The sequence below is a fragment of the Monopterus albus genome, unplaced genomic scaffold (assembly GCF_001952655.1).
Source record: "Monopterus albus unplaced genomic scaffold, M_albus_1.0 scaffold7.1, whole genome shotgun sequence".
NCBI lineage: Eukaryota > Metazoa > Chordata > Actinopteri > Synbranchiformes > Synbranchidae > Monopterus > Monopterus albus.
In genome coordinates this window covers 173,397-189,439 of record NW_018127887.1, presented here as the reverse complement: position 1 = coordinate 189,439, position 16,043 = coordinate 173,397, and the positions used below count along the sequence as shown (strand labels likewise).

The window sequence follows — 16,043 nt, the reverse complement described above, 5'->3', positions numbered from 1 at the left end:
GAAGGAGTGGCTTTACAACAACTCTGTGACTGTTCTTGAATGGCCCAGCCAGAGCCCTGACTTAAACCCCATTGAGCATCTCTGGAGAGACCTGAAAATGGCTGTCCACCAACGTTTACCATCCAACCTGACAGCACTGGAGAGGATCTGCAAGGAGGAATGGCAGAGGATCCCCAAATGCAGGTGTGAAAAACTTGTTGCATCATTCCCAAAAAGACTCATGGCTGTATTAGCTCAAAAGGGTGCTTCTACTAAATACTGAGCAAAGGGTCTGAATACTTATGACCATGTGATATTTCAGTTTCTTTTTTAATAAATCTGCAAAAATGTCAAAAATTCTGTGTTTTTCTGTCAATATGGGGTGCTGTGTGTACATTTAATGAGGAAAAAATGAACTTAAGTGATTTTAGCATATGGCTGCAATATAACAAAGAGTGAAAAATTTAAGGGGGTCTGAATACTTTCCGTACCCACTGCACATGAGGGTCAGAATATTAGGAACCTATAGGAAACCAATTTCACCAAAAACTGAAACATTTTGAGCTTCATAAACACAAATGTTAAGGTGGACGTGTTGCATTAAATTACATACATTTGTACAGGTGTGAATGACGTGGCTGGTGAATGTATGTTTCTTGGAAGTTAAGCAAGTTTAATTAGTCATTTCCATATCACTAATCATTCCAGACCTTTGAATATTAAGTTTGAGAGCCCCTGGTATATACAATGGTCAAGATTTAACTACTGTATTCAAATACTACAGTACTGACTAGAGGACCTACAATGGCCCAAACTCCTGTCAGAAAAATAATTACTCTAAATAAAACTGTTCATTCTTTGCTGAATGATAATCAGATGTATGTCTCTTTGTTGCAGATATTTCTTTAAGAAAGAAGAGTTGGTCATAGCCAGATGTTGCCAAAAGAAAAGTTAAACCAACATTTGTAAAAGTTTGTTCAATTTTTATTTTCTTCATCTAGAATTATATGTCTAACTTAAGTTAATTATGCAGACTTTTGAAATGTCTATGTATTTAACTATTTAGAGTTGAAGTAGACTGTATTCATTCATTAACAACAAGCTGAACATTATTAAGGTCCATTGTAACATCTATGATGAAGCAACAGAATGACAAGCTTAAGTCTTTTCAATCCAGAAACTAAAATCTTACTGGAATGTTTGCTCCAAAAACAGACTTTCATAGCACAAAGACCCTCTGAGCAAGAAACATCACCTTTGTACTATGTGTAAAATCACACACAGTAGGTGATGGGCTACAGTGTCTCCTCTTTAATGGAGAGTTTACACTGGGAGCCAGCTGACTATCAGTACACTGAGGTTAGGAACCTCAATTCCCTAAATATGCCTAAAAAGCTGTTATTGCATGTTCTGACACAGTATTCTTTATTTTTACCTTCAAAAGACTTGCCTGTAAAAACTGATTACTATTGGTAACAAATCTTCACTGAGGTATAACGAATACACACTGCATTATACAGCTCTGTACTGCATTCATGCAAAGTCATTTATGGCTTATATACAGTATATTACTGTCCATGGCAGATTGCAACAGTTGTGCATATTGTGATTACTTGTATTAAAGCTTGTTTATTTTCTGATTACATTGCAAAGCTGTTACTATTTTGAATGTGGCAGTGTAACAATAATTAACAGTTTATCTGATTATTACAGGCCAGGCTAATGGGAATTTGTTTAGTACGAGTCCTCAAACGGGTCGTGCAAGTGTGCTGAGCCAAAGAAGTCTTGGTCATAGTATTTGAGCCAGTAACTTAAACTAAGAGATGCTAGCATGCATAACATTGATGCAGAAGTAAAGAAAACTGCCCAAATCATTGCTCTGTGGAAGCTACATGGAAAATGTCAAGCTCACGTATCTTACATATATAATATTTTAAGTATATAATACCTTAGGTAAGAGAACAAATACATTCTAGAGTGCTTTTGTCCTGCGTTATGATCAACTTTTGAACAAGCTGGTGACTGAAAAGCGATACATAGAATCTATTGTGTTGGCATGAGAAATTGTGTGTACTCCACCGGGGAGATAAAAACAAACCATTCCTAACACTAGTGGAAATAATTACTGGAAGCCTGCAGTATAACAGAAAAATATGTCTGTGCAGATTCAGAAAAATACATTTTATCTATCTGGGAGTAACATCCAAACTTTAAAACTTATTTTTAGTTCTCTCTAGCCGTACTGGTTTCACTTTTGTCTTATCACATATCCAAAAGTGACACTATTTTCTTGTTCCCTTGTTCATTGGTCTTTGCTGCAGCACTAATGTTGTACAACCTCTGCTATAAAAAGTGATCCAAGACCTGTTTGTTACCACAGTGTAACCCTGACGGTCTGAATGATCAAGGTCCTGGGCTTGTGCTTTCCTGTCGAGCGTACCCGTGGACAGTCAGGTCCTCTAACCCTGGTCTGTGAGGTAGAAACCCAACTTGGCCACAGCCATCTCCCTGCGGAGACGCATCACCTCCCAGAACATCTGTTCCGCTGGACAAGGGCAAAGAGACGACAACAGCTAAACATACAGAACATTAGTTGGCCCATTAAAACCCACACTGGCAAAGCAAGTAAACAAAACAGACCCATGCCACAAACAACTACATATTTTAAATGTAAACAGTGTTGACTTACCATTTTGTCTCACCAGGCCCTGCTGGATGTAGCGGATATAAGAAGTAAAATTGCAAACTGCTGTGATCTAGAAAGGTGAAATGAGGATAAGGTCGCATGTAGCAACATCACAGCAGTAACAGAAGTGTGTCTAATAAACGTTCGAGAGAAAATAATAGCTACCCTTGCTCGGCTGGAGGGAGAGATGTAATAGTAGTTCTCCTTGTCACCAAGTTTAATGCGATGTTGGCAAAGCTGCGACATGCCACTTAAAGCACATTTTCTACAAGCATAGAAGATCAGCTAATTAAAAAAAAAACAAAAAACAACTACATCACGTGGACACACGCCATTGTTTTATCATAGCAAACGGTGAACACGAGTTAAATTTCTGAAGGTATCAACAATAAAACCAAGACTTAAAACACTACAAAAGAGAACACACTGCAGTTGGAATTATGTTTTAGCAGACAAACTGCAAAAAAACTGGACAATCAGAGAAAGTTAGTCACTAGAAGAGACAGCTTCATGGTTGCATTAATGTACACGCAGCCGCATGCACAACCCCATCTGGGATATGTATTTATAGATTTGTTTACAACTTCGCAGACATCTGGGAGGTAATTTGTGTTAGTGAAACACTGAACAGGTGATTAATTCTTGGGTGGACTTACGTCTCTATTGCTGCCCTAAAGCCACTGGAAAAACAAAAATTTACATCTGTGATTAGAATTGTGCCTGCTGATTATGACCCTCTCAGATTCATGGTGAAACTGAAAAGCCTCCAGGTAGGACAGTAACTCAGCGGAGAAACCACATAAGAGTGCGCTATCAGCATTGACATAACCACAGTGGTTGGTTGATAAAAGAGTAGAAGGGAGTATGGCTACTCACATAGGGCCTCCACACTCCAAAGCTGAGGCTTTAACTGTTGGTAATGCTGACGTGGCCACAGGCTCAATAGTCAGGGAGTTGTTTTCCACTGCACTTTGCACCAGCTGGGACAACTAGGAAAGAATCAGTAATGTTAGCATAACTTCAGGCAACAACTGCAGTGATGTAGCAGCTGTGCAAAGATGCAGTGAGACTGTGACCTCAGATCTTGTGAAAGAGAGGCAGGGTTCGATGTCTTCTCTGTAGATACGAGTCAGGAAGGCAGACGAGCGATCTAGAATTGGATGTTCCTTCCACATCAAAAACTCTGCATACAGAACTGAATCCATCTGTAGAGAGAAAACAATCTGTCACTCACTCTATCAGGTATAATATGGTCAAGAACCAAAGTACTGGACAAACTGAACTTTTGACATGATGATGGTGCTAAAGGAAAAGGTAAGGGATCACCAAAGTTATTACAGCTCATAGCACTTTTCTACCTTAACACACAAGTGCTTTACAACTTGCCTCTCCTTCACACACACACACCAATGCCTACCAAAGCTAGCCTACACACCCAGAGCAACCTGTGCTTAAGAGCCTTGCTCAAAGAGACAGGACGGAGGAGTCGGGGATCAAACAGCTAACCGCCTTTAGGGGATGACCCACGCTACCCTCCTGAGCCACTGGAAGAGAAACTCTCAGGAGGATCAGAGATTGAAGCTGGTCATAAAGTTAAAGTGGTAGACCAACAAAGCCACATGCTGCCTGCCTAGCCATCACTGCAACAATGGCAGTACCATGTCTAAAATATAACCTACAGAGAGCAGAGTTCATAATTTAGCTAATGATAGAGGCATTAGCAGGCTATGGGTTTACTGTTCATACTGTACCTGCATTTGGCAGAAATTACACATTATTAGTAGCTTTTACCTGTCTACAGCCTGAATATACTCATAATTAAAATTCTGACCTAATTATATACAGCTGTTTAAAGAGCACAACCACAATTGATCCAATTTCTGGAATAAACAATCTAAAATGAAGGGCTCTTTGAGCCTGACACTGACTGGCAACCACAAACACTACATTTCACTCAGAGATGAAAGACCAGTATAAACATTACCATCTTAACTAGAGATCTGTGATTAAAATATACTGAAAATATCAGGCCCACATCCATCTCAGTGTCACACTGAAAACAGAAGCAGACATTTATTTTGGTTTTCTGGCCAAGAACTTGAGCTAGAAAATGATGTTCTCAGACAAGCACCGACAGTACACTTCAGTTACAGTGCATTACTGCCAAGGAAAAAGTAGCTTGTTGTCCCGTAAACAATGAATTAATTCAAACAGATCCAGCAGCTAAACCTGGAACTCTATGAAGCCTGATTGAAGGTATGCAGTTACCCATCTGTTGTCAGAGTCTATCCCCTCTCCTTGCTCCTGCCAATAAGAGTCATAGGTCACACTGACAGGGTGTCCAGGAACCAGGCAGAGAATCAGAGAGAAGAGAGTAGGAACAGCAGGCTGAGAGAGGAACACATACCAGAGGCAGAGAGGAAGGAGTCAGGCAGAGATTAGAGAGATAAAAGCACCATTAAAAAGCAAAGATGATGTGGCTCAAGGCAAGAATACGTGATAGGAAAACAGAATGCACAAGTCAAAAGTAGCAGAAATATATTTTAAGGAGAAGAGAGACAAATGTACAAAATTCAGTTCAGGCTACCTCTCTGTCCTCTGTGGTCACAGGCTGAACAGAAGCTGACAAAGGTTCAGGTTTTCCAGGCAGGAATGACAAGGTGCCGCTCATGCTCTTGTTGCGGATGTGTCCCCCAACATGCTTATATGCTCCCTTGGTTCCTGAAGACTGCAGCTGTGGATGCAGCTGTCTGTTTGGTGAAGATGGTGTGGATGTCAACACCAGAGTTTTAAGGGCCGTCACCTCTGCTTGCAGAACGTCAGCCTGGGAGCCAGAAACAGAGACAGTACAATTGTTCAAGAAAGTGTCATCTGATGACAGGACATAAATCAGTGATGTAAAATAAATGTCCTTTGTCCTTTTCTTGTTAAAATGTATCTAAACAAACCTGCTTGGAATAGCAGCCTATTTTAAGACAAATCAGAGGTGGATTCAAAATTAGCTCAGGAGCTGTTAAAGAATTTCAATGGACAGAAAGTTTCAGCTGCAATAGAGAAACACTCACACACCTTCCCTTGAGCCTCCTTCAGTTGTTTCTCTGCTGCTGCGTGTTTCACATTAGCTTCATTCACCATCTTGTGAGCTTCCTGTTGAGGCAAATTATATGAACAGAGGCTTAAAACACTCTAAGTTGAAGATATCTGCTATCTGTCTACAACTCCAGATCAGAAAAAGTTGGTAGAGTATGTAAAAAGTAAAAAATTAAAACTGAAAATAGTGATTTGTAAATCATCTGTGTTTTGTATTACATTAAAAACAATGTGGCAGCACATTAGTTGATACGATACCTCAAAAATGTTATTATTTGTTCAAAATAAACACACACAACAATTCTGGTGTTTCAACAAATCCCACAAAAAGTTGGGACGGTTGCTTTTCAGGGCCAGTAATGAGGCAAAAACAACGAAATGATGATTCCATTTGAAGCAGGTGATGTCAACAGGTGATAGTATGATTTGGTACAAAAGTGGCATCCAGGAAAGGCCTGGCCCTTCAGGAGTAAAAATGGGCTGGGGAACACCAGTTTGCCAAAATATGCCTGAGAAAATTACTGAAATGTTTTGTGCAAATAGGAAACTGTTGGCAAACTGATGTTTGTTACCATGTCAATTTATAAGGTGAAATTAAATCAAAGTTATTAAATGATGCAGGTTTTAAAAAATGAAAGTATTACGTGTGTCACACATGCATTTAATGCTTTTTTTTTTTATTACAGAGCAACTTGTAAATGTTAGGAGCATCTAACCCCTTACCTCTGAGGCACATGTCAAAATGATTACTGCTCACCTCAAACAGACTAGCAGTCAGCTCCTCCAGTTCCTGCTCCAGCTGATTCCTGACCCGGCACAGACGCTCACACTCCTTGTCTTTTAGTTTCAGTTCCTGAGTTATGTAGAACAGATCACATCCACATTTAACAAGGAAGTGCATTTGCATTGTCAGCTTTGTGTGTCTCAATGTGTTAGCACGACATAGGTTGCATCACCCTCTTTGCAGCATCCAGCTGTTCCCTCAGGATTTCTGAACCCTTTTCTCTGATTTCTTTTTCTTTGATTTCCAGTGAGGAGCTGCGAAGCCGGGAAAGGACGCCATGAGCTTTGCCTGAGGTGGGCCCAGTGTGGCCTCCTTCCACTCTGCACTCTGGCTCTGGATCCAGATCTACCAACCTAATCCAGACCACAAACAACAACAAAAAAACACGGTTATTTCACAGGACACAGAGATTTCATTTTGACACATTAAACATGACTGCAGTAAAGACAGTTTAGGATAGTACTGCTTCAATAATTAGGATAACTTTGGTACAATGCATTAGATTGCAACAGCCTACAGGTTTAGGATACAACACAGAGGTTCCCTCGATATTTCCATGTCAAGGATTCACAAACAGATCCACATCAAGTGACCTTAATGATGCACATGAAACCTCTATGCCTCATTCTACCTAAGAGATACAGTCAGTTTATTAGGGACGCCTAGCTAAAACTAATCCAGAAGTTCATGAAGATGATAATGCTCAGGTTTGTTAAAACTTTTTCAGAGAGGCGTCGATCAAACTGTCTGATCATTTGGAGGCTGAAGTTTGTGCATTGTGTTGTACAGAGAGGTGTTTCTGTTATTTAGCCTAGCCTCACAAATACAAAGAAAGGCGGTCAAAATAAGTCAGTATAAGAGGGTACAATTCAACAGCACTACAAATACGATCATCAACATCTCTCTAAAGAGTTTCAATGAAAACTGAACATTACCACCTTTATGGAGGATGATTTATTCTAGGACTGCTGGATTAGACTGCGTTAGTTTAATCTAGGTGTACTTAATAAACTGGCAACAGTGTGTAATTTATTGGGCTAACAAAAGGATTATGATGCAAAATCTGTTAAATGAACATTAGGCTGAAATAAAGAATATTTATACTGGAACAGACTTCTCGGTTTTCAAACATTATTTGCTTATCATCAGTTTACAAAACACCAAAATATCATCTAGTAAGTAACCCAGCTCTAATATTAGGCACCTTCTTCTGACAATAAAGGATTTATTTTATCTTATCTCTTATCTTCTTTGGTGAGTGACTTCACAGTTACAGACCTCTGAGCGACCCCGGACCACAGTTTGAGAACCTCTGCTAATGCTTCAGCAAACCTAAAATTTCATTTTGATTAAATCCAGCAAAGCCGACATTGTTAGTCACGGCTAATTTTGTCGCCAAGTTCTAAATTTCATGCTCAAATCCGCCATGTACCAGCAGCTAATGTTAGCAAGTAAAGTCGGCTTTCAGACAGCTAGTTGAGGTTAGCTAACATGAAGTTACAACTTTTTGGTAACTGTTACAGAGGTTTCCCCTCAGTATCAGCCACCCTTACCCTGTCAAAACCTCTTGCTCTGTCCGCGTATTTCTCAGCCTGTGCCCTGCAGTGTCCTTCGGTCGTTGTTAAGTTAATAAATCTTGTACACAGAGTGAGCGAACGCTAGCTGGTTTCACTGAAACTCACTAAGCGGTTTTAAATCACGGTCGACGGAGGAATGCGGATGCTGACGTAACAACCGACAACAACAATAATAACAACAGCGGCCACAAACACACAGAACGACCAAGTTAAGATGTCCAACGATTACTTGGTTTACACTTTTCATCCATATCTCTCACTAATATTCGTCTGTCTCCTCTCGGTTTCTCCCCGTTTCTCCGGTCACATAACAGCGTATCCACTCCCAACGAGAAGTCCTGTCCGGAGCCGTTCAAACACCCAGTGCCCGGGTGTGAGACTTACAGACTGGGCGACCTGGGATTTGTTTGTGTCTTCTGTGGTTGTTTTGTGTCCCTTTGTAGCTTTGCATTTTCTCAAGCCACTCTGTGTCAGTTTTTACTCATTTAGCGTCTTTTTGTTACTTACTTACTTGTATCCATTTTGCACTTGTTTTGTGTCTATTTTTAGTTGTTTTGAATATTTATGTAGTCATATCTCTGGTTTTGGCTCTCTTTGTAGCTGTTCTGCGCATATTTGCAGATCATTCAAAAGTTTGTCTATATTTTGTGTTTATATTGAAATAATAGTCTGTGGGTGAACAAATTATCATCATTAGACTCTACAAATCACACAAAGAATAGAAGTACAAACCACAGTGATTTATAACCTCTCTTCATAAATACACTTTAGACACCTTAAAATGTTGGTAACGCTGACCATTTACTTTCAGAGTCCCTGGTTTGAGTTTGCCCAGGGACCTGTGTTACACTCATCCCAAATCTCTCTTTGCTCATTTCCTGTCAGCTCTCTACTTGATTCTCTAATATAGGTAAACAATACAATCAAAACAAGTCCTGATCCGACCCAGCAGTGGGCCTGCAGACTGAAAACACTGAATGTGCTGTCTCTGTTCTTCTGCTTTGGACTGTCTTTACTATATTTGTCTGATGACTTTACATACACATATAATATGGTGCAGTGTTGGAGTTGAAGTAGAGACTGTTGTTTGTTAGTTTACATACGTAGTCATTTGATTTGATCGCCTGGCTACCATGTTATAGTAATTATTACAGTCGAGCGCACTGACACTGTGATAGGCCACATTCTTCACAGTGGGCAAATGCTGTGACAGAGCAGCGTGTAAGTCATTCAAAAGTTAGATTTTTTCAAGTCCACCTGGGAAGGTTTTTTTGTTGTTGTTATTGCTGTCAGATAATGTTTAAAATTGCACAACTGTCTCAATTGTAGGTGGTCTAAAGTGGAGCATTTGAACACAATACTTTAATGTGTCTTTGGACTGTCGCCATATGCTGTGCCACAACCATCATGTATTAATCACGATTAATGTCCTCTATTGAGTGAAGAGGGTGAACTTAACCTGGTCTGGAGCTCAAACCCAAAAGACAAGTTGTCATTTTAACAGAAAATGAAATAAAATAATGTTTACTCCAGACAGATAGATCAAACTTCTTACCCCACTGCTTCAGGATTTAACACTTACTGCCCAACAGCACAGCCTTCCTCTTCATTTTCCCCTCTGGCCTTGTGTTTGGATGCCGGCTGTCCCGGCACATCACGTGTCCCATAGAAGACAGTAGAGGAATATACTGCTATTCCAGATCTCCCCACCTTGAGGACTTCATATCCCAGGCTGGATGAAGGTGAAGATGGCGGAGAGGACGAAATCTTGACACTGTGAATTCCCTCAAAAGCATCCATACCTCATCAGAAAGTTACAGATGTCTCAACCAAGGCTTCAGTTGAAATGTTTTTAGTGGTATACGATGACCCTGATGTCTGCAGATGTCAAAACCTAAAATGCAGAAAAGATACATGTTTACTCCAAAATAAAATCACATCAAAACTAAACACCTCATAGAAGTTTCACGAAGTAGTTGGTGGCCAAGTTATGACCTTCACCGAGTTTAAACACACACTTCCTCCCTCTGAATTCTGCTGAGATAAAGAAGGTCGGCCTCTTTTCTTTGAAGGTTGCCATGCTAAAGGAATTGGTTTCTTTGAGATATCCAGTTTAAACACAAGTTAGGAAGCAGAATCAGTACAATACAAGTGCACATGTTGAGTGCAACAGACAAATGATTTGAGGAAAAAATACATAAAATATACTCACCAAAGTGGACAGTACTGATTCCCACTTGTTGCCAGTGCATTACAAGCCTGTAAAAACTGCAGAAACAGCACTTTGATAATCAGAGTTTTACCAGTTGTACTCTGTCGGAAACTCTCCTGCTGTTGGTCTCCTGGTTAGACAGGAAAAGGTTAATCACTAACACCTTCTTTCAGCTGCACACAATTCTTCCAGCAGAGGGGGGTCGCACACAATCACAGCTGATCAAAGGTTTTTCCATGAGCAAATATTTCAAAAGAAAAATTATCAAGTTTACTGAAATCCAGAGTAGGCTATGTTCAGAAGTGTCTGCAAGAAGGAGAGACAAATGAGGCATGTGTTTAACTTTGAAGAACATCTTAGACATGTTGCTGACATTTGGTTTTATAGTCGTCCCAAACTCTCAACACAACTGCTCAGCCTCCATACCTTTAATCAACCCATTTGTGGCAGTGTGGCTGCTCTGCTCTCCTCAGATTTGTTCAGATTAACAGGAGCTGGCCTCACAATGCAGCTTTGTTGCTGAAACAGATTAATACATCAAGTGACCAGAGGTGTAGGAGTCCCTTGCTCTCTTTTCTTCCTTGCTTTCATTTCTGCAGCATTCTCCGTGGACCCTGCCGTCACACATCCTGACCCACAGCAAGTTGATGAGCATGATGAGCAGATGTTTTCTATTTAGTGGTAAGTAGCCACAACTTCAGTCTTTTTTCACAAGTAGACTAGACCTTTTGTGACCCTCAAATGTTGTTTTTCCTGTTGTAGTTCTGCATTTCTTTAGATGTGGTGGCGTATTTTAGATCTATAAGCCAAGGAAAATAATTTTTAATGATTATTTTATGTGTTCACAATGTTAAACTGAGATAATGAAACTCTCCTCTGTACAGAATCTCAACACAATAGAGGCATATAAATCCAAACTTGGACAAAGTAATAAACTAAGCGGAGCCATTTTTATTTTATTGTATCATTTTAGATATATGACAACACCGGCCTTATGAGATTTGGGTCAGCTTCTGACGTTGAGCTCAGACAGAGCACAGAGTACTCCACCACAGTGGTTTCCTTCATGTCAGGCCACAGTCAGCCAGCAGGTTGGGCAGCAAGCAACAGCAATGACAATAACGTACTCCCGCCGGGTTGCTGATGCAGGTCTGGGAACCTTCTTTCACCTGCTCCTTCGATGGAGGGGTAGCATCTACAAACTCCTCTACAGAGAACTGGTCATCTTCACTCTACTGTACTACTTCTTCAGTATTCTTTATAGGTACTCACCTAAAAGAAAGCACCCTGAACTTTGTCATGTTTCATGTCCTCCAGTCTGCAGAACTTGTAACTATGCTCTGACCTGTACTGGATTTTTGATTCAGTATATATTTTATTATCATTTATTTCAGAAATATATTTTATATTTATATTTAAAAAGATTTAGATTACTGGAAACTGTGACCAAGATAGACCCTAACAAAGAAATTCTACAGTTGAAAAAAAAAAACAAACTTTTAAATAATCTCTAGTGAACAACATTTACACTAATAATAGGATAAATTAATTAAGGACTAATAGGATATAGCTTTGATAAGCCAATATCAATTGATACTGTACAGGTAAAAATGATCAGCTCCAGTAGTGTCATTAAGAGTATTTATGTGCAACAAACATAGGTTTCAAAGCTTTGGTGCTCAAAGAAGAATCTGAGGACCATCGGAGGTCTTTGAGGGCGTTTTAGAGGATCCATAGTTTACAGACTGTACACTGTCACTTTTGGTTTTGCCCCAAGAAATAAGAGAAATAAGTTTATACAGAATAGTAAAACTGCATACATTAAAAATCATGTTAACAAATTTCCTGTTGCATTATAGCAAGATATTTTTCACATTATAAGGACTTCACATTATCACAGCATCCAAAATTGTTTTAACAAGACTGGACCTTTTTATTTTTCACAGCATATGGATGTTTCTTGTTGTGCCAACATACTAATGTTATAACAATAAATAATTTTTAAAGATATAATCATAGAATCATTTCTTGTAAAACTGTATAATTTAGTATGTTGAAACGGCAAGAAAATGCATCATAATATAAAAAAATTAATTGTTATATCGTGAAAAGGATTGTGTATAAACATGAACCCTTTCAAGTTAAAAGAGGAATCTGAGCAAATATTTTTTGTCATGGTGGCAGCATTAAAGCTACAGTATGTAACTTTTTCAAATATTTTTGTTGTAGAAATATGCTTTAAAACTTGTCTTAATGTGGAGAGGTGCTATCGAAGCCTCCTGTGACCCAGAGATATTGGCTTCTAAAGGTTTTTGAGCAGGACTGACTAGAAAGTAAGACTAGAAAGAGTGGTCTTAGTTCTTGACACAGAGACCTTCTCAGTGCATTTAAGATGCAGACTAACAGAGGAGGCTCACCAGATGTGTCCTTTAACAGGTTTGTGTTGAATGACACCCAGAAGAGGCTGTTTGAGAAGCTGTCCATATACTGTGACCGCTATGCAGAGCTCATCCCCGTGTCGTTTGTGCTGGGTAAGTTAGGGTAACTGTTTCACTCCTTCTAAGGAGTTCAATCACCCTGTCCCTCCATCATTTACATGAACCACCTCTAACTTAAATTTTACTTTTAATCATGCATAAATTCATAGAACCCATCACTGCAGGCAGCCTCTACTTCAATTCTGTCAGGTTTCTATGTCACCTTGGTCGTGTCTCGTTGGTGGGGCCAGTTTGAGAATGTACCCTGGCCGGACCGCCTGGCAGCATTAGTGGGTGGTCATGTTCGTGGAGCTGACGAGGCCTCCAGGCTGACCCGGCGAACTCTGATGCGATACGCCAACCTGTCTGGCATACTTATCTACCGCTCAGTCAGCACAGCTGTCTACAAAAGGTTTCCCACCATGGAGCACCTGGTGCAGGCAGGTACGATGTGGTGATGAAACCACCAAAACTCACTGGTCTTCGACTTGCCAGTCTTATCACATACAACATAACCATGACCAAAGCTACTTGATGTGTTTGGACTATTTTAAAGCCTTGAAGAAGCCGACGTGATGCTGAGAGATGCTCTTGGAGACTGGCATAGGTTGAGACTCTGTGTCTCCTTCTGATGTGGTTTAACCGTTTAGTACATAGCATTCATACATGGTCAAGTTACAGCTGAGTTACTGAAAACATAGGGCTGTTTCAGACTAGCAAACTATTTAAACACAGTAAATGCAAGGGTCACACAAGTATTTATGTACATAAGCAGTGGCTGTCCTACGTCTTGGCAGATGATACACTGCTCACCTAACAGGGGGCAAGAGTCACTGGCTCATGGTCCTAATCAGGTCTCCTGATTTATCTAGTATAAATGAAACTGCAAACAGTTCTTCTTCTATCATAGTAGAGTGAGAGTACAATATTTGCATTAATGCCCCTATCAGAAACATGTTAACACCTGCGCTTATGTTGCCTTACAAACTTTTGGACGACACATTTTGCTACACAAGTACACGCCAAACCCTCCTTGCATAGCTGGAAGTATTTGTGGCTGTATAGAGTCTGAAAGAGCCCTTAGAAACAATTGTTAAATGCTTTCTCTCTTTGTATAATTTTGGCTATGTTCATCCCCACAATGTTTGTCCTGCAGGTTTGATGACATCAGAGGAGTTGAGGCACTTGGAGGACTTGCCCTCTCCTCATAACAAGTTCTGGGTACCCTGCATGTGGTTTGTCAGTCTGGCTCTGAGAGCCCGCATGGAGGGTCGCATCAATAACGACGTGGCACTCTCAGTCATTCTCACTGTAGGTCTTCATTTGTTTGTCTACAGGCCTAAGGAACCTGAACATACTGATATTGGAATTTTTTAAAAAATTGGCTTTGCATGTTCTGCATTTTTCTCTGTTCAGGAATTGAATAGTTTGCGGGCAAGGTGTATGAAGCTGTATGGTTATGACTGGATCAGTCTCCCTCTTGTCTATACTCAGGTGTGGTTGATACTGTGTGCTCTAACTGAGATACAGTATAGTAGAATAATGTGTTCTTAGAATAATAATCACTTACCTGAAATTATTACATATAAATCAAAATTAAAAATCTTGACCTAGCAATAGAGCATTTGATTGGCAGAAAAGAGCAAAAAAAACAAACAAACTCTTAAATACTTGTATTTGTAACACTTTTTCTGCCAGTGACTGATGTCTTTTAATTAGGTGGCAACAGTGGCAGTCTACAGCTTCTTCCTGGCTTGTTTGATTGGTCGCCAGTTCTTGGATCCAGCTCAGGGCTACCCTGGTCATGATCTGGACTTCTACCTGCCTGTGTTCACCCTGTTGCAGTTTTTCTTCTATGTTGGTTGGCTGAAGGTAATGAAACGATTGTTTGTGTGATCCAGCCATAGAAATTTCAGTCATTTGTCCCACTTCTGAGCTTTATTGTTGTGGCCATTTGTTTTCATGACCTCAGGTAGCTGAGCAACTCATAAATCCCTTTGGCGAAGATGACGATGACTTTGAAACGAACTGGCTTGTTGATCGCAATTTGCAGGTGTGGATTTACACCAAACTAGCTGCTATTTGTTGCCCTCTGCCTTGTTCTACTTTCTGTGGTTTTCATGGTATCACAGGTGTCCTTGTTGTCTGTGGATGAGATGTATGACAGCCTGCCCTTGGTTGAGAAGGATATGTACTGGAATCAGTCTGAACCTCAGCCTCCCTACACTGCTGCCAGCGCTGAACATCGTAAGCCCTCCTTCATGGGCTCAGCACTGGATATCAGGTTCATTAGGTTTTCATTACCTGACAGATCATTCTTGAATACTCTGCCCACCACTTGGTTGATCCTCTACTTTATCTCAACCAGTGTTCCTAAGGAGGAGATGGAGTTTCAGTCAAACCTTGAGCAGATCAAAGAAAATGAGGAAGCCAACTACTCCACACCGTTGCTTGGAGGACTGGGTCGTCTTCTTGGTGTCCAGTCCCCAAACTTTCCTCGTTCCTCCAGAGTCTCTCTGCTACGCCGCCGCCCTGGAGCTCCACTAAGCCGCTTCCCTCTTTACCTACACTCAGAGGGTCCATCAAGTCTGAGTCAAGCCTGCCAGCCTTTGAACCAGGAGCAGGATCCAGACTATGCCTTCTCCACCACTCCCTTGTATGAGAGGCCAGGTTTCTACAGCTGCCCACAAACACCCATCCACTGCGTGCCTCCTGCGGTGCCTCGTCCTCGCCCCCACCGAAAAACCCAAAATGAGTGGAATCGCAGCTGCAGCTCCCTCGCACCTCCAATGGTGGGATCACCGCTGCCGCCCCCTGACACCCCCAACCACGTACCCCCACCACCGTCCTCTGCTTTCCCCTGGCTGAGTCAGGATGGTGAAATGCATAGTTCTCCTACATTCTCCTTCCCTGATCCTCCACCTGAACTCTGCCCGATATCTAAACTCAGACCAGGACACGGCCTGCTGTCTCGCCGCCCTCCACCTCCTCACCTTACTCTGGACAACCTCCCCTCAGCTGACAGCCAGCCCGGACCCCCAAGTGCTCAGGTGACAGGAAGTGGAGGAGAAAGGGTATTCTCATTCACTCCTCCCTCCTACACATCCACAGCAAATTCTATTAATCCCAACAACAGCTCTAGCAGCATTAATGCAACAAGCACTAACAGCGCAGGCACACCAGGAAACCTATGCAACGGTACAAGTCAGTAGTTTTAGCAACCATGGAAACTTCAACA

At 40.9% G+C, this 16,043-nt stretch overlaps 3 protein-coding genes across 4 annotated transcripts in view; 2 read left to right on the top strand and 1 right to left on the bottom strand.

The window, feature by feature from the left end:
• epx (eosinophil peroxidase) overlaps positions 1-945 on the top strand; it is a 7,603-nt gene extending 6,658 nt beyond the window's left edge. Inside the window, 1 exon segment of the mRNA XM_020622181.1 lies at positions 877-945. Within this exon segment, the coding sequence (XP_020477837.1) occupies positions 877-934 (58 nt within the window). The 3' untranslated portion in view covers positions 935-945.
• On the bottom strand, positions 946-10,420 carry rab3il1 (RAB3A interacting protein (rabin3)-like 1). Of its 2 annotated transcripts, XM_020621319.1 has the most exons (12): positions 10,329-10,420; positions 9,699-10,010; positions 6,712-6,892; positions 6,513-6,608; positions 5,735-5,812; positions 5,253-5,489; positions 3,742-3,870; positions 3,542-3,654; positions 3,322-3,345; positions 2,831-2,930; positions 2,669-2,735; positions 946-2,524 (listed from the first exon to the last, which is right to left on the bottom strand). In XM_020621319.1, the coding sequence occupies exons 2-12, from the start codon at positions 9,914-9,916 to the stop codon at positions 2,439-2,441; spliced, it is 1,329 nt and encodes a 442-aa protein (XP_020476975.1). In that variant the 5' UTR covers positions 9,917-10,010; positions 10,329-10,420; the 3' UTR covers positions 946-2,438. The 2 variants fall into 2 exon arrangements, with proteins under 2 accessions (XP_020476975.1, XP_020476985.1); XM_020621329.1 differs by lacking the exon at positions 3,322-3,345.
• best1 (bestrophin 1) lies at positions 9,772-16,031 on the top strand. Its single transcript, XM_020621306.1, has 11 exons — positions 9,772-9,858; positions 10,928-11,009; positions 11,302-11,592; positions 12,765-12,859; positions 13,016-13,249; positions 13,962-14,116; positions 14,222-14,299; positions 14,525-14,677; positions 14,778-14,858; positions 14,938-15,089; positions 15,174-16,031. The coding sequence occupies exons 3-11, from the start codon at positions 11,441-11,443 to the stop codon at positions 16,015-16,017; spliced, it is 1,944 nt and encodes a 647-aa protein (XP_020476962.1). The 5' UTR covers positions 9,772-9,858; positions 10,928-11,009; positions 11,302-11,440; the 3' UTR covers positions 16,018-16,031.
• Positions 16,032-16,043: the final 12 nt, after the last annotated feature.